The 17500-nt window shown below is 46.2% G+C and overlaps 1 protein-coding gene across 9 annotated transcripts in view; it reads right to left on the bottom strand.

The window, feature by feature from the left end:
- Positions 1 to 17500, bottom strand: part of afap1 (actin filament associated protein 1) — a 45758-nt gene that overhangs the window by 21007 nt on the left and 7251 nt on the right. For 3 of the 9 annotated variants that reach the window (XM_027021534.3, XM_081697232.1, XM_081697233.1), the window contains exons 1-3: positions 11562 to 11965; positions 5682 to 5810; positions 4362 to 4444 (exon numbers count right to left, since the gene is read on the bottom strand). In XM_027021534.3, the coding sequence (XP_026877335.2) occupies positions 4362 to 4444; positions 5682 to 5810; positions 11562 to 11595 (246 nt within the window). In that variant the 5' untranslated portion in view covers positions 11596 to 11965. Of the gene's footprint in view, positions 1 to 4361; positions 4445 to 5681; positions 5811 to 11561; positions 11967 to 17500 lie in introns of those variants that run through there. The other 6 variants (XM_027021535.3, XM_081697237.1, XM_081697231.1 and 3 more) reach the window with 5 other exon arrangements.

The raw sequence follows: 17500 nt of genomic DNA, 5'->3' as shown, positions 1-17500 counted from the left end.
GTAGCCTTCAGTGCTTTACAGACCGCAGACATGACTGCAGACAAAGTCATTCATTAATGACTAACCCTGCGCTTCTTTTATTTAGTTTACATTGCCCAAACAGTTTGTACACAACGCTTTAAATCAGTCCCACAGCTGAAACATCAGAATCCAGTTTGTGTGTGTGTGTGGTGTGTGTGTGCGTGTGTGTGTTTGCTGTGTTGAGTGCCCGGTGCACTGGGGTCAGGTTGAGGCTGAGGTAAATGAGCTCTTGATGAATGCCAGATGCCTTCACAGACAGCGGAGAACAGAGCTGGTAAAATGACCCATCTAGTGTGCATCCCAACCTTGGCCCAGATGTGTCCTTGGCTGGCCTCTCTAGTACTCACTCTTCACCACCTCCTATCTACCAGCGGTACCAGCAGAAGCTCATGCGCTTCAGTTCAGCTCACGTGAGCCGTTAGTGACAGCAGAGTTTTACAGTGCAGAGTATGAAGACACATACCAGGCCAATTCCGTTCTCACGAGGTGTGGCTCGTCACAGAATGGTAAGATTGTATGTCCTCAATGCCTCTTTCTTTAACAGGGCCTGGTAACAAGTGCATTTTCACACCACAGAAAATCTAAGACATTTCCAACTAGGAAATCTAAAATACTTCTAAGGTCAGACAAAGCCCTGCTTGTCAAATAGGCTCAATGACGACGTTCCGCCTGTTCCTGCAACCCCGGAAAAAAGCCCATTTTATCAGTTCCACACTGAGCTCAGTAGGACCATGACATCCCATCCAACCACAAACCAAGGTAGAAACAGAAGGCTGCCAGTTATGGCCTTGCTTCACTAGGGCATTTAAGCCTGGTGGGAATGGAGAACTCCAGGCCAGAATCCGGGAAAGGCAGCACCCTGCTGTAGCGGCATTCCGGACCCAAGGAGCCAGGAGTATTTTAGGCAAATTTCCACTTTAGGATTTTGGCTTGTGCTGCAATTCAATGTAATGCATGTCCACAGACAAAAACACCCACATATTCACCTAGACACACACACACACACACACACACTCGCTCGCACACACACACACACACACACACTTCTTCCAGCTCCTGACTCTCATTTTTATCATCTTCTTCATGGTATCTCTGTGTTCTTCTCATCATTCCCTTTCTTCTGCCCATGTTCTATTTTCATCAAAAATATATCCCACATTTGGAGCTCAAACAAGCAGAATGTGTGTGTGTGTGTATACATAGGTGTTAACACAAGCTCAGGCATCTGGCCCAGACCTATTGTACAGGGATTGTTCTAGTGTGTGAAGCCAGGAAAACACACTCACTCATGCAATCAATCATACGGTCTAGACCTGCAGGTTTCCTGCACACTACTGACATTGAACCTAAACTCACACATATACAAACACAACAGCACGGACGTAGCCACAACATGCTAATATTGCTCATGTTGCGTGTTCTCATGCTCTTATCTTTTGTCCGTGTGTGTGTATTAAGCATATGTCCATGCGTGTAATAGGTTCTCCACGCGTTCCAGAATCACTGGTTTTGGGATATAGAAGCCGCTGGCATCTCCAAGGTGACAGCCAAACTGCACCGTCGGGCATGAATCATAATCCATTTTCCTCCTTTTGTTCATGACACAATGAGGGATGAGGTCATCGCATTCCTGTGGTTCAGCCTCCCTTACGGGGAGGAGAGGGCCAGAGCCGGGCACAGTCCCCATGGCAACACGCCACGCGCAGATATGTGCTCAGATACAACATGCAGGACGAGAAGAAAAACAGCGGGACGCGCGGTGCCACATGTGAGCTGCAGACAGTCCTGCAAGCTGATGTTTGGAGAGAAACAGCTGGTCCATTCTGGCTGCTTACGTTCCATGTCTCAACGCAAAAGCATTACAGTCGCACAGTCACGGGAGAGGTGAACAGAGGGAATGAGGGGAGATGAACGGGACAGAGAAATAAAGGAGATCTTCTGAGACAGACCTGCTCTCCGGGGCTCTGGGTAAATACTTAGTGTGTGTTTGTCTCATTTGGAGTGCATTGTTCTTGTGTGTATGTGAGTGCAGATCTGGGGTAGGGAGGGGTGCAGAAGCCAGCGTCAACACAGATGGAAGTCATTAACATCTCAGCAGGGTCTGCTATAGCTGCTCCATAATCCTTTACACAATCTCACACACTCTCTCACACACACACACACACACACACACACACACACACACACACACATTTAGAGATAGAAACAAGAGTGAATAGGAGAATGAAAGTAAGTGAGATAAGACCCTTCACTTCAGAACAGGGACTGTCAATGATGCATGACTCAAGTGTGGTATGGGTTAGTGGGGCATACATACACAAGTATGCATGCACACAGACAGACACACACACACACACACACACACACACACACACACACACACACACACACACACACACAAAACACTTGCAGGTAGACTCTTACAGTAAGAGACATGCATGATATATACAGTCATATATCATGTGATTTTAGAGACGTAAAAGATGGCAATCACTTCTTGGCTCAGTCGTTCGTGTTTGACTTTCTCTCACCCGTTCAGTTGGGTTAAGTGTGCTGCTGTTTCAATAAAACACAGAATCTTCAACAAAAGGGCTGAAGTTGCTTCAGCTAACTGAGAAGAAGAAGAACAGATCAGATATGTTACTCTGCAGCGTTCCCTCTCTGCTGCTTTCTGGACCTCGCTGACCGCTGGTCCGGCCTGTCCGGCCTGTCCCATCTGTCTAGTCAATCCTGCGGTCCTTGCTTTCCCCTATCTGAAGAGTGACTGCAGAACAATGGCAAGAAAGATCATCCCCCCATAAACAAGTGGAAGGCAGAGAGAAAGTTTGTAAAGAGCAATGATTCAGCGAACAGCACATCGACAGGAACTCAAACATTCCTCTCCTGGGGTCATTACAGTGTATGCACTACATAAGTTGCCAAACCTTCATGCAGCTCACAGCCACAGAGAGTTCATTTCAACACACACACACACACACACACACACACACACACACCAGACATGATTGTTGCCTTGTAGTGTGACGTCTGCTGTCCTGTCCATGCCCCTGCATCTCCACCCACACACTCTCTCTCTCTCTCTCTCTCTCTCTGTCTCTCTCTCTCTCTGGCTTTGACCACTCCACTCTTAAGGGCCAGAGAACGTTCTGGTCAAACACAAACACACAGACATACACAGAAACTGAAGCAGCAGCTTTTATCTTGGCAATGGCAGGCAGATGACAGGGAGTTTATAAACTTAGCTCATTCACACAGCACCAAACTGGAAGGCAGGAAGACACAGAGAAACAGACAGAGAGAGAAGTTAAACCGGGACATTTTAAATGAACATATAAAAATGCAAAGGACGTTTTTTTGCCTTTCTTGTCTGGCTGTCCAGACTTAGGAGGGTTTTTTTTTACAGAGATCAGACCCTGGACTGTAATGAATGGTTATTTCCATGTGGGGAAGAAAGAAAGAAAACTCTCCTCCATCTTTTCTCTGCTTCCCTTCTGCTCCACTTGATCCCTTACTCCCACCTTCCCCTTACAGAAATAGCAGCTGACACACTCAGGCATCAGGCACGGATGACTAAGATAAGCCGGCATGCTTCTCACTACATACAGTACTGTTAGTGCAAGTGTTGATTGTCAATTGGAGGGATTGTATTTTGGATATAATGTAAAGGAAACGTGTTCAGAGGAGTGGATATTTTGTGTGCGTGTTAGTTACAGACAAAGATGCCCATATGACTACTGCCAGATGGGAGACGTGTTGTGTCATAGTCATATTGAAACAAGGCCTACCGTGGCTTTCTCACACACTCACACACAAACACCAAGTACTTAGTTGCATGTGTGACAGTTTAGACCACACGAGGTTCATGTATGACTATGAGCTCATGTGGCAGAGAGGACAAACAAGTGTGAACACTTCCTGCTGCTGTTCTGCAGGGGCCATAAAATGGCCCCCCAGATGACAGCGTCATGGTGCTGGGTTACAGTCACGGCATGTTCACGTTACGGTCCCTCATCTGGCCTGGTCGAAACCATCACAGACGTGGAGATAAAGATCTAGGCTCCAACAGGGTGGAAAATAAATGCAGATCTGGAGTTTTTTCATAAAAAATAAATGAACTCAATTTCCTTTTATCTTCTTTTAGTGATCTTCACCTTCATGTGCCCACTCTACGAAGAGGATTTTGCCACAGAAGTCTGCATTCTAGCGACTACACTGAATTTTAGCTATTATAGTGCAGATATATTTTTCCTGTAGCTAAGCTTTTTGCTAAAGTTTCTTTCCCTTTAGAGTCAGGCATGTGGGGTCATGTGATGTGTATCTATGAGCACCTGCCATCTTACCAGCCATGGATGTGGGATCTCTGGGAGGGGCATCTGTGGAGGTGCTGGGAGGGAGCTCTGAAACTCCGCCTTACATGATGGCTCTGAAACCACAAAACCCAGAATGCAATGGGGCATTTAACTACATTAACCAAAAAGCATACAGAAGGAAGGATCTTTCACACATAACAGTCATGTTTTTTTTCTGATGAAAACGTTAGCATTTTTAAACTAAATTTAAACTAAATATGTATATTGTCACAGTCGATATGCTGTCAGTCCACCTAGACACTTAATTCGATGACTGGTATGATTTTCTGAAATGACACCACCAACAAAATCTCAGAAAGTTGATAGTTAATGCTTTAAAGCTCAAAATGTGCAATTTCAAACTACAAGGGAGTCATTTAATCATGTCTCACACACACACACACAAAATTATTATACTTAAGTTATTTAGGGTAGAAAAATATAACTTCAGTACAATTGAACTGAACTTTAATTATAGTTATTCTACTGGCCAGAGATGGCACTACGTTTTGGGGAAGAATTTCATGATGAAGTGTCAACCTGAAACTCCAGGAGGTCACAGCCAGGTAAGGAACTGGGAGAGGCATGTCTGGAGCTGGCTGGAGCACAGATGTGCATTCCCAAGATGTGAAAACAACATGGATAAACTACATGTAACCACTAGTACAACATGTAGAAAAGCTGAAGATATATGCAGCTTTCCCTGAAGCCTGAGCAACTTTGAAACAGACGTATTTTAAACGTTTACAGCCTTTGTTCTGTGTTCTTGATATTCATCCACTCTAGTTATCAAGCAAATAAATTTGTTAGCAGCGTAAGTGTACTGGGTGTCTGATGACATGCCATGAAACATGAGAAATACAGGAAATCAATACCAAAACTTGCGTGCGACTAACAACTGTGTTTGATAAACACAGGTTATAAGTGCAGGGTTAGGGTTCAGGTTATGGTTAGGAGTGCAATTTTGACAACATGAAGTATAGGATCAAATTGAGCTGCCAACACTGTTGAGGTAGGGCACAGTGTAGGTTTGATGGTGTAGGATATACCTGTGCTGGGGGGTGAGGTGAGGAGCACAGGGCAGACTGGGATTGGTTAGGCCAGTGTGGAGTGGGATCGGTTAGGCCAGTGTGGATCAGTTAGGCCAGTGTGGAGTGGGATCGGTTAGGCCAGTGTGGATCAGTTAGGCCAGTGTGGAGTGGGATCGGTTAGGCCAGTGTGGAGTGGGATCGGTTAGGCCAGTGTGGAGTGGGATCGGTTAGGCCAGTGTGGAGTGGGATCGGTTAGGTGGATCCAGGGCTTCGCTCTGACCTTTACCAGCCAGGACTCTGTGTAGGATGTTGGAGATCTGCAGTTTCTTCTCTCTCACTGCAGCACTCAGGTACTCTCTGTCCAACAGCTCCAGAAAGATACGGAGCTCTGACACCAGCTCCTCTATCGCTGCAGAAAACAGCACACACACATACACACACACACAAAACAAACATGATCAGAAAATAACAGAATAACACACAATACAGAAGCCATAGGTGGTATGAATCTATATTTATCCAATACTAAAAAAAATGACACCCTAAGCTGCCATCCAATCACACGCTCTTATTGTAGCTGTAGCTCTTGCTCTAGGCCAAAGCTTTGCTGAACATTTCACTAGGAGATGTTGGCAGCTCTCCTGCAGGCAACAAATTATGGGCATCTGTTGGCAAGGTACCTGAGGAATAGCAGAGCCCATCAAAAGTGAACTGCAGCCCTGAAATTCAGCGCTCCATAAAAGATCACTGCTACGAGGCCAGGTCAGCGCAAGCGCATAGCTGAGGCTTTACGTACGGCCCAGAGAGCTAGCGGCGGGAGGGTGCCGCCATAGCGACCGTTACTTGACGTAACACAGGGAACTGTGCTCGGAGATTAGGGTGTGCCATGAAATGATGTGTAACATGGCAAATTGAGTATGTCACAGTGGTGAAACACAGACGCTGAATGGCTTAAGGAATGTCAGGATCGTTTAAGTGTTGCAGCAAGACTGCGAAACTCTCAAGAGAGAAGAGGAGCTGGATCAGCTGCCATGTGAATTAACACGGGGCTTGCCGACGCCCTGCTGCTAAAGTTGGCATCAGGACTTCAGAACACCTCACCCTGTTTATCAAGATGACAAGTTTGCAAACTCAAGCCAGAGAACTTGAACTGGGCCTAGGCAGATGCATTCCAGATATCCACGCATCTGGGTTATCCAGTGCAAATTCATGCCAATTACTGATTACTTAAGATGACTGTGTTCCACAGCCCACACAATTTAATACAGAGAAGGTGCTAAATGTTGCAAAACAGTGCTAAATGTTGCAATTTTTGGTAAAACCTATGAACATTAATAATTATGTCATTTAAAAAAGCCCTTCATTAAACTTATAAATAACAGACATTGAAGCTTAGAAACTTAACAAAACTGCTGAACAATATCTCGCAGCATGCCCCCAAATCTGACAAAGCACAGGAACATGCAGCCACACATTTCAGAGTGAAGGGTTTAGACCCCTTGAGGGTACGCATATTGTGAGCCTGTGGTTTGACTACAGATTTTACAGCTTTACAACTGAACAACTTTCAGCTTTGGTGGCCAAACAACACAAAAGAAAACATGTTAAAAACCATCCGAGTGGACGGCTCAGCCTAGAAGAGGAACGCGGAAATTAGGACCACCTTCAAACTATGCTTGGGTGCAAACAAAGAGGAAAAAAAAAAGAGACAAGCATCCCTGCACAAACACTCCGATTCTGTCTTACACACACACTCCTGCCCACACACGCTCCCTTACCCCAACATAAAGTTTTGGGTCAACATGAACAAATGACGAAAGATCGTCTGCAGTGCTTCCAAAAACAGGCAGCGTGGCTTAGGGGTGGTAGTGGACAAACTGTGCTGGGTCCAAAAGCACAGAGACTAGTTTGCGCTGGAGGGTAGCGTGGGGAGGACGTTGGAGTAATAGTGACCAGATGAAAGGCTTTCAGTTAGCGTTGTTTACATAAACCTACCCACCTAACATACTACAAGACTGAGAATACTAAGGACGCTGACTGATCTGTCCATCCACCCCTGTACATGTGGAGAGGAATGACTTTTCAAACCAAATGTAATCCAGAGTCACTTTGAGATTTTAAGTCCAGAGACTAAACACCAAGTGTTGCTACATAGACAGGCACATGATTTCTGTTTCTACTTTCCAAGTTCAGCAACCCTGGGGATCTCCACAGTAAAAACACCACTGTGAGGCTGCCAGCATCTGCTGTGGTCGTGCATGATGTATGCATGTGTTAAAATGATTGTGTGTGTGTATGTGTGCGTATGTGTTGAGTGTGGCCACAGTTTAATACCACCCAGGCAGTTGAAGGTCAACAACCACCCTAATCTTCATCAGCACACATTATCATCTCATCAGAGATGTGTGTGTGTGTGTGTGTGTGTGTGTGTGCGCGCGCACTCGTGCGTGCGTGTGTAGATCACAGGCTCTGCAATGTCAGAACAACCCTAGCTCAGTCAGATCTGTTCTCTGTAATGAGCTGTTCAGATCCATATGTCCTGGACTGATTTACAGTGCAGGGCATATGTAATCAGACATCTTTTCCTGTTTAACAACCCACGCCAGACTTCTGGAGAATAAGACTTCCCCCCACCAATTCCATCTCTCTCTTCTGGAGGAGTACCACTTCACCCTCAACCTCTCTCTCTCTCCCCTCCCTCACTCCCTTCTGCTTCTCTCATGCCCTCCCTATATTTAGCTACATTCAGTTTAAATACTGCTTCGAATGTAAAATTCCCCTCAGTTATCTAATGGCAGAGACACAGAGTGGCCGCGTCGAGCGTGTCTCTCTGTCCACACTGCGGTCCGCTGGCGGGACCGTGCTCGGGACTCTCTTTGACAGAGTGACGGCTGTTAGGGAAACAAGAGACCCAGCCCGTCTCCGAATTTCCTCAGACATGCGGGACCCCCCAAAGGACTCAGCCCCCGGCTATTTACAGGAATGCCACTGGTCTGCTAAAGGTTACAGCTTTGGTGGATGAATGGGTGGTGTGAAAGAGGAATATACACTTCATTTACAACATATGCCAGTAATTCACACGTTATCCTCCTAAATTAAATAATAATAATGCATTCTTCATGAAACCTCCAAAGTTGGTATGGTTTCAAATGTGCTTATTACACGTTGCATAACTCCTCAATCCATCTGTAGATTTAAGATGAATTTCAGAATCCAAAACCAGATTCTGGTTTTCTGGATTCTGAATTCTGCTCTGGTTTAGAAACCAGAGCAATGTGCTGGCAATCCTTTTTTCCCCCCTCTTTTTTCTTTTTGCCGAGAACCGACTTTGGAAATCTGGATTGCAGCATGAACTGGCATACTGTGCTGCCTGGCATCGCCATGGCTACCCCTGGCCACCACAAACCAGTACATTCCAGTCCAATGACACCCCTCATCTGAAAATACAGCCATTCACCTCATTTGTAACCATCCGACCCCCCCCCCACCCCACCCCACCCCACCCCGCCCCGCCCCGCCCCACAAACACACATTCATTTCAACCTAATTTCTTGACATGGAAACAATATTGCATTATTCATGAACTGCTACTAAAGTGTCATACAGACCAAAGAGTTTACTGTATCCTACATCCTGTTTGTACACACACAGGACACATTCATGGCCACATCTAGCACCTGCATGAGTGTATCGGTGCCTGCGTGCATGTGTGCACACAAACGGGGCGGAGGGATGAAGAGCGTTTGGGTGTGCAGGAAACGACATCTCCGTGGGAGCATGGAAGATAAATGAGACAGTAAGAGTAAAGAGGGGTTAGACATCTCCAGCAGGCGTTCCATCCCTCCGTTAATGACGGACTACCGTGACGCCCAGATTTGCAGAGACGCATCAAACACCCCGCTGATCATCAAAGCAGAGCTTGAATGTCAGGACGTGTGCATCTGCCCAGCGGCTCCTGCTTAGACCGCTACTGCATGTACGTGTGTGTGATTACAGAGCACCAATGTGTGAACCTCACTGAGCGAGGGGCGGGGGCACCGTGGTTGGAGAATTCTTCTTCTCCAAGAATTCTTCTTCTTCATGGTGCCTCGGGAAGCCATCTGACCACTGCTGCTCTCTCCAGCTCGCACACACTACTCATGCAAAAATAAAAGGACTAGGTAGAATCGCTCGGTTTGTGTATGTGTGTGTGTGTGTGTGTGTGTGTGCATTAAGTCCAACAGTGTAATTGTTATTAAAAGACGTTGTCATGGTTTCTTCAGTCAGCACTAGGTACTGGACACTACTAAAGCTTGCTGAACTACATTGGCCCTCATCATTACCTTCTACACATCCCCCACATCTGAATCTGTTAGGAATAATTAAGACTAGTGCTTGGCAGGTGATCACCTACACCAGCAACACGCACGCACACACACAAACACACACATTTACTTTCAACAAGCATCAACAATCAGCCAAAACAGCAAATTATGTTTAAAATATTGAATCACTTCCTTTCATCTCCAGGGAATGTATTTTTTTAACTGCTACTTATGCATAGTGGACTGCCTGCCGACTTCATGAAGGATTACGTTATTAGATGCTATATATAAATAATAATCTCATCTTTCGGTACACTCCATTACACGTATATGAGCCCAAGGCTTTTTCTGGCCAGACAAAAGCTATAGCTGATAGTTCAGATTTCTGCATGTAGTTTAGACTACTGCTTCTACTGGAGTAGTTCTGCCAATATTACTTGATTACTTTCCTCTGAAGAGCAAACTTGAGAAATACTTACTGCCCAACAAAAGGTTTACAGCAGTGCAGGAGAGAGACACACACAGAAAGAGAGAGACAGACAGAGAACGAGAGAGAAAGAGATAGACGGAGTGGGGGGGCAGAACAGACATAGAAAGATGAAGCATTCTGTACCAAAGCCAAAAAGCTGACAGAGTGAATGACAGAGATGGAAGTGGGAGGCAAATGAAACATTGTCTGTTTTGTCATTCTTTTGATTTTATCCTGTCCTCCTTTTTGGGCCGGGCGTCATCACAAAGGTGAGAGTGTAAGCGGGGGTGAGGGGGGAGTCTATCGGGATCTTTCTGGCATAGGAAAGCTCTTAAAAAGCCATCACTGGGGGAACTCTGTCAAAAAGGGGAGTCCCTAAAACAAAGCCAAATGGCTTTAAGGAGCAGTGACCACATCACACACACACAGTTATAATGGAGTGCCAAGTAACACCATATCCAACTGCGCTGAATATGCAGAAAGCTGACATTTAAACACCAATAAACACATTAACCATATTTACTGCCGAACAAGAGCTCAATACAGTCCAGGAAACTTCTGTAGTTTTATCTTTATGAGAAAACGCCCCAATAACAATAAATATATCTTATTTCTACATCACATAATAAAATGGCTCTAGCTGGAGCTTTAAGCTGAGGCATTTGCATTATTGGCACGGTAAAAATTCAAACCAGTAGCCTAATCGACCAGTTCCAAATATGGCACCCTTTTTTATTATTTCAACAAATACAAGACATTAACATTCAGCCTGTGAGTGATGCCTGACCTCTGAGGACTGCAAACCAGGTACCTGCTATCACTTCAATCCCAAAAGCCCCCATGCCCAATGCCAGTGCGTCATATACAACCAACCACTGGGCCATCACACACAAAGGGGGTACACCCTGCAGCTGCCAGCCAATCCACCTATCAGATGCCAGACAGTCTAGCCATCAGCTGCCAGCCGATCCACCAATCAGCTACATCCTGTAGCCAACGCTTAGCTTCTTTAAGTGTGCCCTAATGGAAGGCAGTTGACGTGCGTGTGTGTGTGTGTGTGTGTGTGTGTGTGTGTGTGTGTGTGTGTGTGTGTGTGTGTGTGTGTGTGTGAGAGAGAGAGAAGGGTTTCACATATTTTTTTTCTGAAACCCTTAGAAAAACCTCACAATTTCATTACTGGGGTAAAAACACACATCTGTAGGTATCTGAATCAAGGAAAAGATTACTCTGAAGCAATATATGTGCTACCCAGCGCCCTTAGTCAAACTAGAACCATATGCTGCAAGTGCTTGAAGTTTCGCTGGCGCATTATAGGGAACCCTGGCCTTTGCTATATAACTGGATTCACTTTAATCCACTCGAGGGTTTGACGCCGGCCGATACTCACCCCTCGAGGCGAACAGAACAGGTTCGCTTCGCATTGTGAAGGCAAACGCATCCAGTCTCGACACAGGTCTGGAAAGCACTCCTGCGCCCTTACATCCGGTCCTCCCTGGAGCAGCGGGCGACGACAGAGCCACGTCCGTGTTCTCTCTCTCTCTCTCTCTCTCTCTCTCTCTCTCTCTCTTTCTCTCTCTCTCCCCGTGCACGTTCAGGCCAACGCCAAACTCGGCCGACCGGCACCGTCTCCTAAAAGCTCCTCTTCCTCCTCCTTGCTGTCCTAAAACCTCGCGGATTCGTGCTTGCCTTGCGGCTGCGGTCTCTCGCAGTTCTAGCGAGCCGCCGACCGACCGACCCGTGCTTCTGTGGAGCGCAGAATGCGATCGGACTGGAGGGGAATCTCTCGCCCCCCACCTCCTCCCCTCCTCCCCTCCTCCCTTCATTATGCAGGCACTGCTCGACGGAAACTGAGACGTCTCCCTCCCCTTCTTCTCTCCGCCCTGGAACCAAGCGCCCTGCGCGTGTCTCTCTGTGTGTGTGGGGGGGGCGGACAGCACGCGTAGAGACGCGTACGTGTTTTTATGTTTCGCCCGTGTTTTACCATATACGTTTATGGAAACGATGGTTCATTCGTCACACATAAATGGCAGTTTTCGCCGTTCATGTGGAGGGAAGCGCGCTGGACGAGAAGCAGCGCACGCGGATACGGTGCTGGGTCACATTTACACTGAGAGAACAAAGAGGACACACGCACGTGTGGCAAGATGGCAAGGTTCACCATGAGTAGGACATAACATTCATATATATTCATATAACATTCATATATATATATATATATATATATATATATATATATATAACATTCATACTAAGGTGTAACTAAGGTGACAGCACAATGTTGCTACTGTAACCTAATGTTATGTTGATAATTATCAGTAGCACAGCCATAATAATTTTTTTTTGTAATATCGAGCCTCAAGTCCTGCTCAGCTATCACAGTAAAGGGCTTTTCACGTACAGTGCACATGCAGAATGTCTCATGGCCCAAAACTAAAACTGTGATTTTAATCAACCAAATCATTTTTACAACTCATTCCAAAAATGAATTCTTGTTATCAATAGAACTGCCTCAATTTGTGTTGGGTGTTCAGTTGATACATTTATGCTCTCTCCAGTTTTATTACACAACTTGCCTTCTCTCTTGGGAATGTGTGGAAAAATTGCTTGTTGCAGACAAAGGTCTAGGAAAAGCTTAATTTCGCCATTGTTATGCATTACTGGACTCGAATGAAAATAACCATCACACAAAACCCTTTTCACCCCCATAACTGGGAAGATTCAATTAAGACACAAGGTCCAGATTGTCCACAACATGGGCTTTTATCGTCATGCGCTGACAGTCTGCAAAGAGCAGAAACAGTGGAAGAACAGATCCCACAGCTGAACTAAACCAAACGGTCAGGTTCTGTCCGTGTGGCAGAGAGGCCAGAGAGACAAGACAGCTCAGTCAAAGAGCACGTCTGTAGCACAGACAAACTCTTAGTACTGCATCTTTCTACCTGTGTCAATGGAAGAGGCATGTCATATATACACCCAGCAGAAAGTCATAGACATAGATCCAACCGTAGGAGACCGACACAAAGAATCTTAAAGCAGGAAAAGAGAAATGGAAAATGACCATGACAAGTACTGATAAACAGAGAGAGAGAGAGAGAGAGAGAGAATGTGTACAAGAGAGAGTGAGCGAGTGCACAGTCTCCACTTCTTTCAGCTGAGGTATTTCAGGCACGCCTTTCAAAACAAAGAGGAATTTAGAAACCCTTTCCAGTGCAAATCAGCCCTCACAGCACCTGCAAATTCTGGAAGACGGGTGGGGCTCCTGTTGAAGCAGAGAGGGCTGACCAGGCTGAGCTTTGTAGGCTACATCTCTGTCCATTACCAGTACTTCATCATCAAGGGGTTATTCGTTTTCACTGTACATTAGTTAATGAGGGTCAAGGGAAAACTAATGACAGATACACATATTTTTAAATGTATGTCCCACTGGGAAATCAGTGAGATATGTCCTAGATAATGCTCCTAAAACCATGTTGCCATGGAAATCTTCATTTGGGGAAAATTTGCCTCTGGAAGCAAATACTTTTTCTAGAATAAATTTCTGACAAATGAAAAAAAACACAGAAAACCTATAAGTGTTATGATCTTTGTTTTGCAAGCCCCTGAATTCATCATCTTATTTTGTTGTTGCATTGTGTGGCCATGGAGACAAGAGAGCAAATTCTCCAGGGATAGATAAGGTGTATGGGTTTGCATGCAGTCACGGCCTCGCAGCTTAATTCAGTGCGTTATATAATATGCCATAGCACATGATAACACCAGTCTTATGAATTAACTGGCACCGCCACCATGTAACAGTTCACAGTCATGGAGTTCTACTCATTGTCTCCTAAAGAACTCCTTAGACGTTCCGCAACACCAATGGCTATTTGGGGCACTCCTGAACTCTAAGACGCCAGTATCCGATGCATCATCACAAACCTACAAGCAGCTCAAACATCAAAGTCAGCATTCCTTATTATGATGCCCATCAAATACATACTTACACAATCAAATCTGTTCAGCCCTTAGTTGGTTTGAGGCCAGCTGTAGGATTAGGTGCGGAAAGTGGACTAGAATCTGTTCAGAATTTCAGAATATGCACAGAGGCTGCTGTTCGAAAACTCAAGGCTGTGAGGTCCTGTGCACCCATTCTAGATCAGTCTAGATCACAGACACAGCATTAGAAACATGTTTGTGTATTAAAGCAGCTGGAGCAGGGAAAGCTCTTTATATGAGACTTGTATGTGCATGGTAGTATACACATACTGTTGTGTTTGTTATTACTTGGAATGCTGAGAACACTTCTGGACTATGTCTCATGAGTGGTCCTGCATTTTCTGAAAGAGGCCAGTGGTTCTTAATCAGATGACTGCATGCATTGCAGACTACACTGATAGCTCTTCTCCACATGTGGTGAATTTAGACACAACACCCACACCCACACCCACACCCACACACCCACACACACACACACACACACACACACTGACCTTACATGGCCAGCATACATCATAATGGAAACCTCAGAATGTGGAACAGAGCTGTTAACAAGAACCATGCTCCACTCGTAGCTCAGATCTGGTGAGCTCATGGCAATTACCTCCACCACCATCTTCATCATCATCACAAGACTCCTAGGTTATGTCTTCATAGCTCATTTCATAAGGAAACAAGTTTTATCATATACATTACAGAATTTATAACACAGTTTGTTCAGTAATATACAGTCCACTAGATATACTGGATATTTACTTACAAACAGCATATAAGAGGTGAGAGCACAATCCAATCAGAGGAGTTTCCAGGATCCACGACTAAGGTTACAAAATCTGACCCCGGCAAGCAGGGGGCGGGAGTAGATATGGGAGAGGAGCTGCTATATGGAGGTCTGAGGAGCACAGCCTGCCCCTGGGAGGAGGTGAGAGAGAAAGTGAGGAGCACGCATAACTAGGTCAGCACTGTAGTGCGCTTGGCACGGTTCTGACACATGCTCTCCTCCCAGGTACACACGCGGGCTATCGGGCTATGTTCAAGTCAGGCTGCTTTGATTGGATAGGGCAGGTAAGACAGGGGATCCAGGACTCTTTGAGCACACACACCACATGCACCTCAATGATGTACGGCAAAAAACAACTTGGCATTGCAAATAGGCTTAAGTGGTTAGGCAAAGTTTTTCTCTGAACATTTCTCTCTCACACCAAGGACTCATGTATAGTCAAGTATAGTTAGGCCAATTTATCAATGAAGAAAGTACACTGAAAACACCTGCAAATACAATTGTTAAGATCATTCTTAAGGAGTCACATACCTGCAAACTTAACACACTTAAAAGGCTGACATGGCGGACAGTGAAACTGAAATATGTGGTGGTATCACAACTTCCTCTGCTGCTGGTTTATAATCATGGCGCATCAGAGCAGCTGCTGTCTTTATCTTCATCTCTCTTCCCCTTCCTTCCTGTTCCTATCTACCCACCTACCCACGCATCCACATTACTCCATCCGTCTCCACCTTCGCGTCACGCTGTGGGCCCCACATGTCCACACCCAGAGACAGACACAGATGCCGTCCACAGGCCAAACCAGCACCAGCTGGTCACAGCCAATCAGTTCCAGCAGACAGACGGTCAGCAAGGAGGACAGCCCACAAGGATAACCACACACACACACACAGCCCTGCTCCACCATCTGGCGGGTCGGGATCTGTGGCCCCTTGGCTCGTTACGGCTGCAGTCAGCTGGGAGCCCCAAAGGGGGCAGGGCAAAGGGAAGGCGTGGTGGCTGAAGGAAGGGGAGACTGAGGGGAGACTGATGGGAATGGGAGACTCGGGGAGAACGAGGGGAGACTAAGGGGAGACTGATGGGAATGGGAGACTGAGGGGAGACTGATGGGAATGGGAGACTCGGGGAGACTGATGGGAATGGGAGACTCGGGGAGACTGAGGGGAGACTGATGGGAATGGGAGACTCAGGGAGACTGAGGGGAGACTGATGGGAATGGGAGACTCGAGGAGACTTGAGGGGAATGGGAGACTGAGGGGAGACTGAGGGGAGACTGATGGGAATGGGAGACTCAGGGAGACTGAGGGGAGACTGATGGGAATGGGAGACTGAGGGGAGACTGATGGGAATGGGAGACTCAGGGAGACTGAGGGGAGACTGAGAGGAGACTGATGGGAATGGGAGACTGAGGGGAGACTGATGGGAATGGGAGACTCGAGGAGACTGAGGGGAGACTGATAGGAATGGGAGACTCGGGGAGACTGATGGGAATGGGAGACTCGGGGAGACTGAGGGGAATGGGAGACTCGGGGAGACTGAGGGGAGACTGATGGGAATGGGAGACTCAAGGAGACTGAGGGGAGACTGATGGGAATGGGAGACTCGAGGAGACTGAGGGGAGACTGATGCACTACTATGAAAGCAATCTGTTTTCATGTAAGATGCATAAACCCCTGTCCATTCATTTCCTCTCACTCAGGCGTGGTATCAGACTGGAGACTGGAGGCCAAAGCACTAGGGAGGGACCAACCAACACAGACCCAGGCCTCGACCTACAAGACAAATCAACAGGAACTTCTGTCTAGAGTTCTTACAAGATTTAAACAGGAACCCTTCCTTGAATGTGACTTAGAGTGGTTTAGAGGCAATAAACTCAAATACACTGCTTAAATGATTGGTCAGATATTTGCCCACACCTGCACATGGCATAATGAGATCCCTGAGCTAGCACTGGATGATCATGTGATCCCTTCACATACTAGACACACATACGGGACATGTGGAAGAACATACATCGGACAGTGTCGTATTTCAATGAGCAGAAAATAGCAAAGTTCCGAGAGTTCCACAAAAGGTTGACGTAAACTGGGGTCCCATTTCAGAATCCTGCATGTTTCCTTCCCTTTGAGAAGAGAGCGAGAGAGAGAGACAGAGAGACAGAGAGAGAGGGTGAGTGTGAGTGTGTGTGTGTGTGTGTGTGTGTGTGTGTGTATGTGTATGTGTGTGCATGTGTGTGTGTTTCAGGGTGGACAGGGAAGAAGAGAAGGACCGGAAGAGAAAGGAGAGTTGAATATTGCAGGTGGAGTCCATCACCTGCTCTAATATAAACCCTATTATTAGAAATAGGTAACTGTCAGCCTGGCCTCTTACACAACTACAGTATAGCAAAGGCACCTCAGCAAATGACTCAAAGAGCAGGGAGAGAGGGAGGGAGCATGAGCGAGCCAGAGAGAAAGAGAATAAACAAAGAGTAGAAGAGTCCAAAATAACACCTGCAGAGCTTCAGCAGTGCTAAGTGACAGAACAACAAACAGAAGAGCCCTCCACACCAAGCCTGAGAAAGAGGG

This window comes from Electrophorus electricus, chromosome 15, assembly GCF_041902795.1.
Source record: "Electrophorus electricus isolate QZ-2024a chromosome 15, ASM4190279v1, whole genome shotgun sequence".
Classification (NCBI taxonomy): Eukaryota; Metazoa; Chordata; class Actinopteri; order Gymnotiformes; family Gymnotidae; genus Electrophorus; species Electrophorus electricus.
This window is presented reverse-complemented; position numbering and strand designations above follow the sequence as displayed.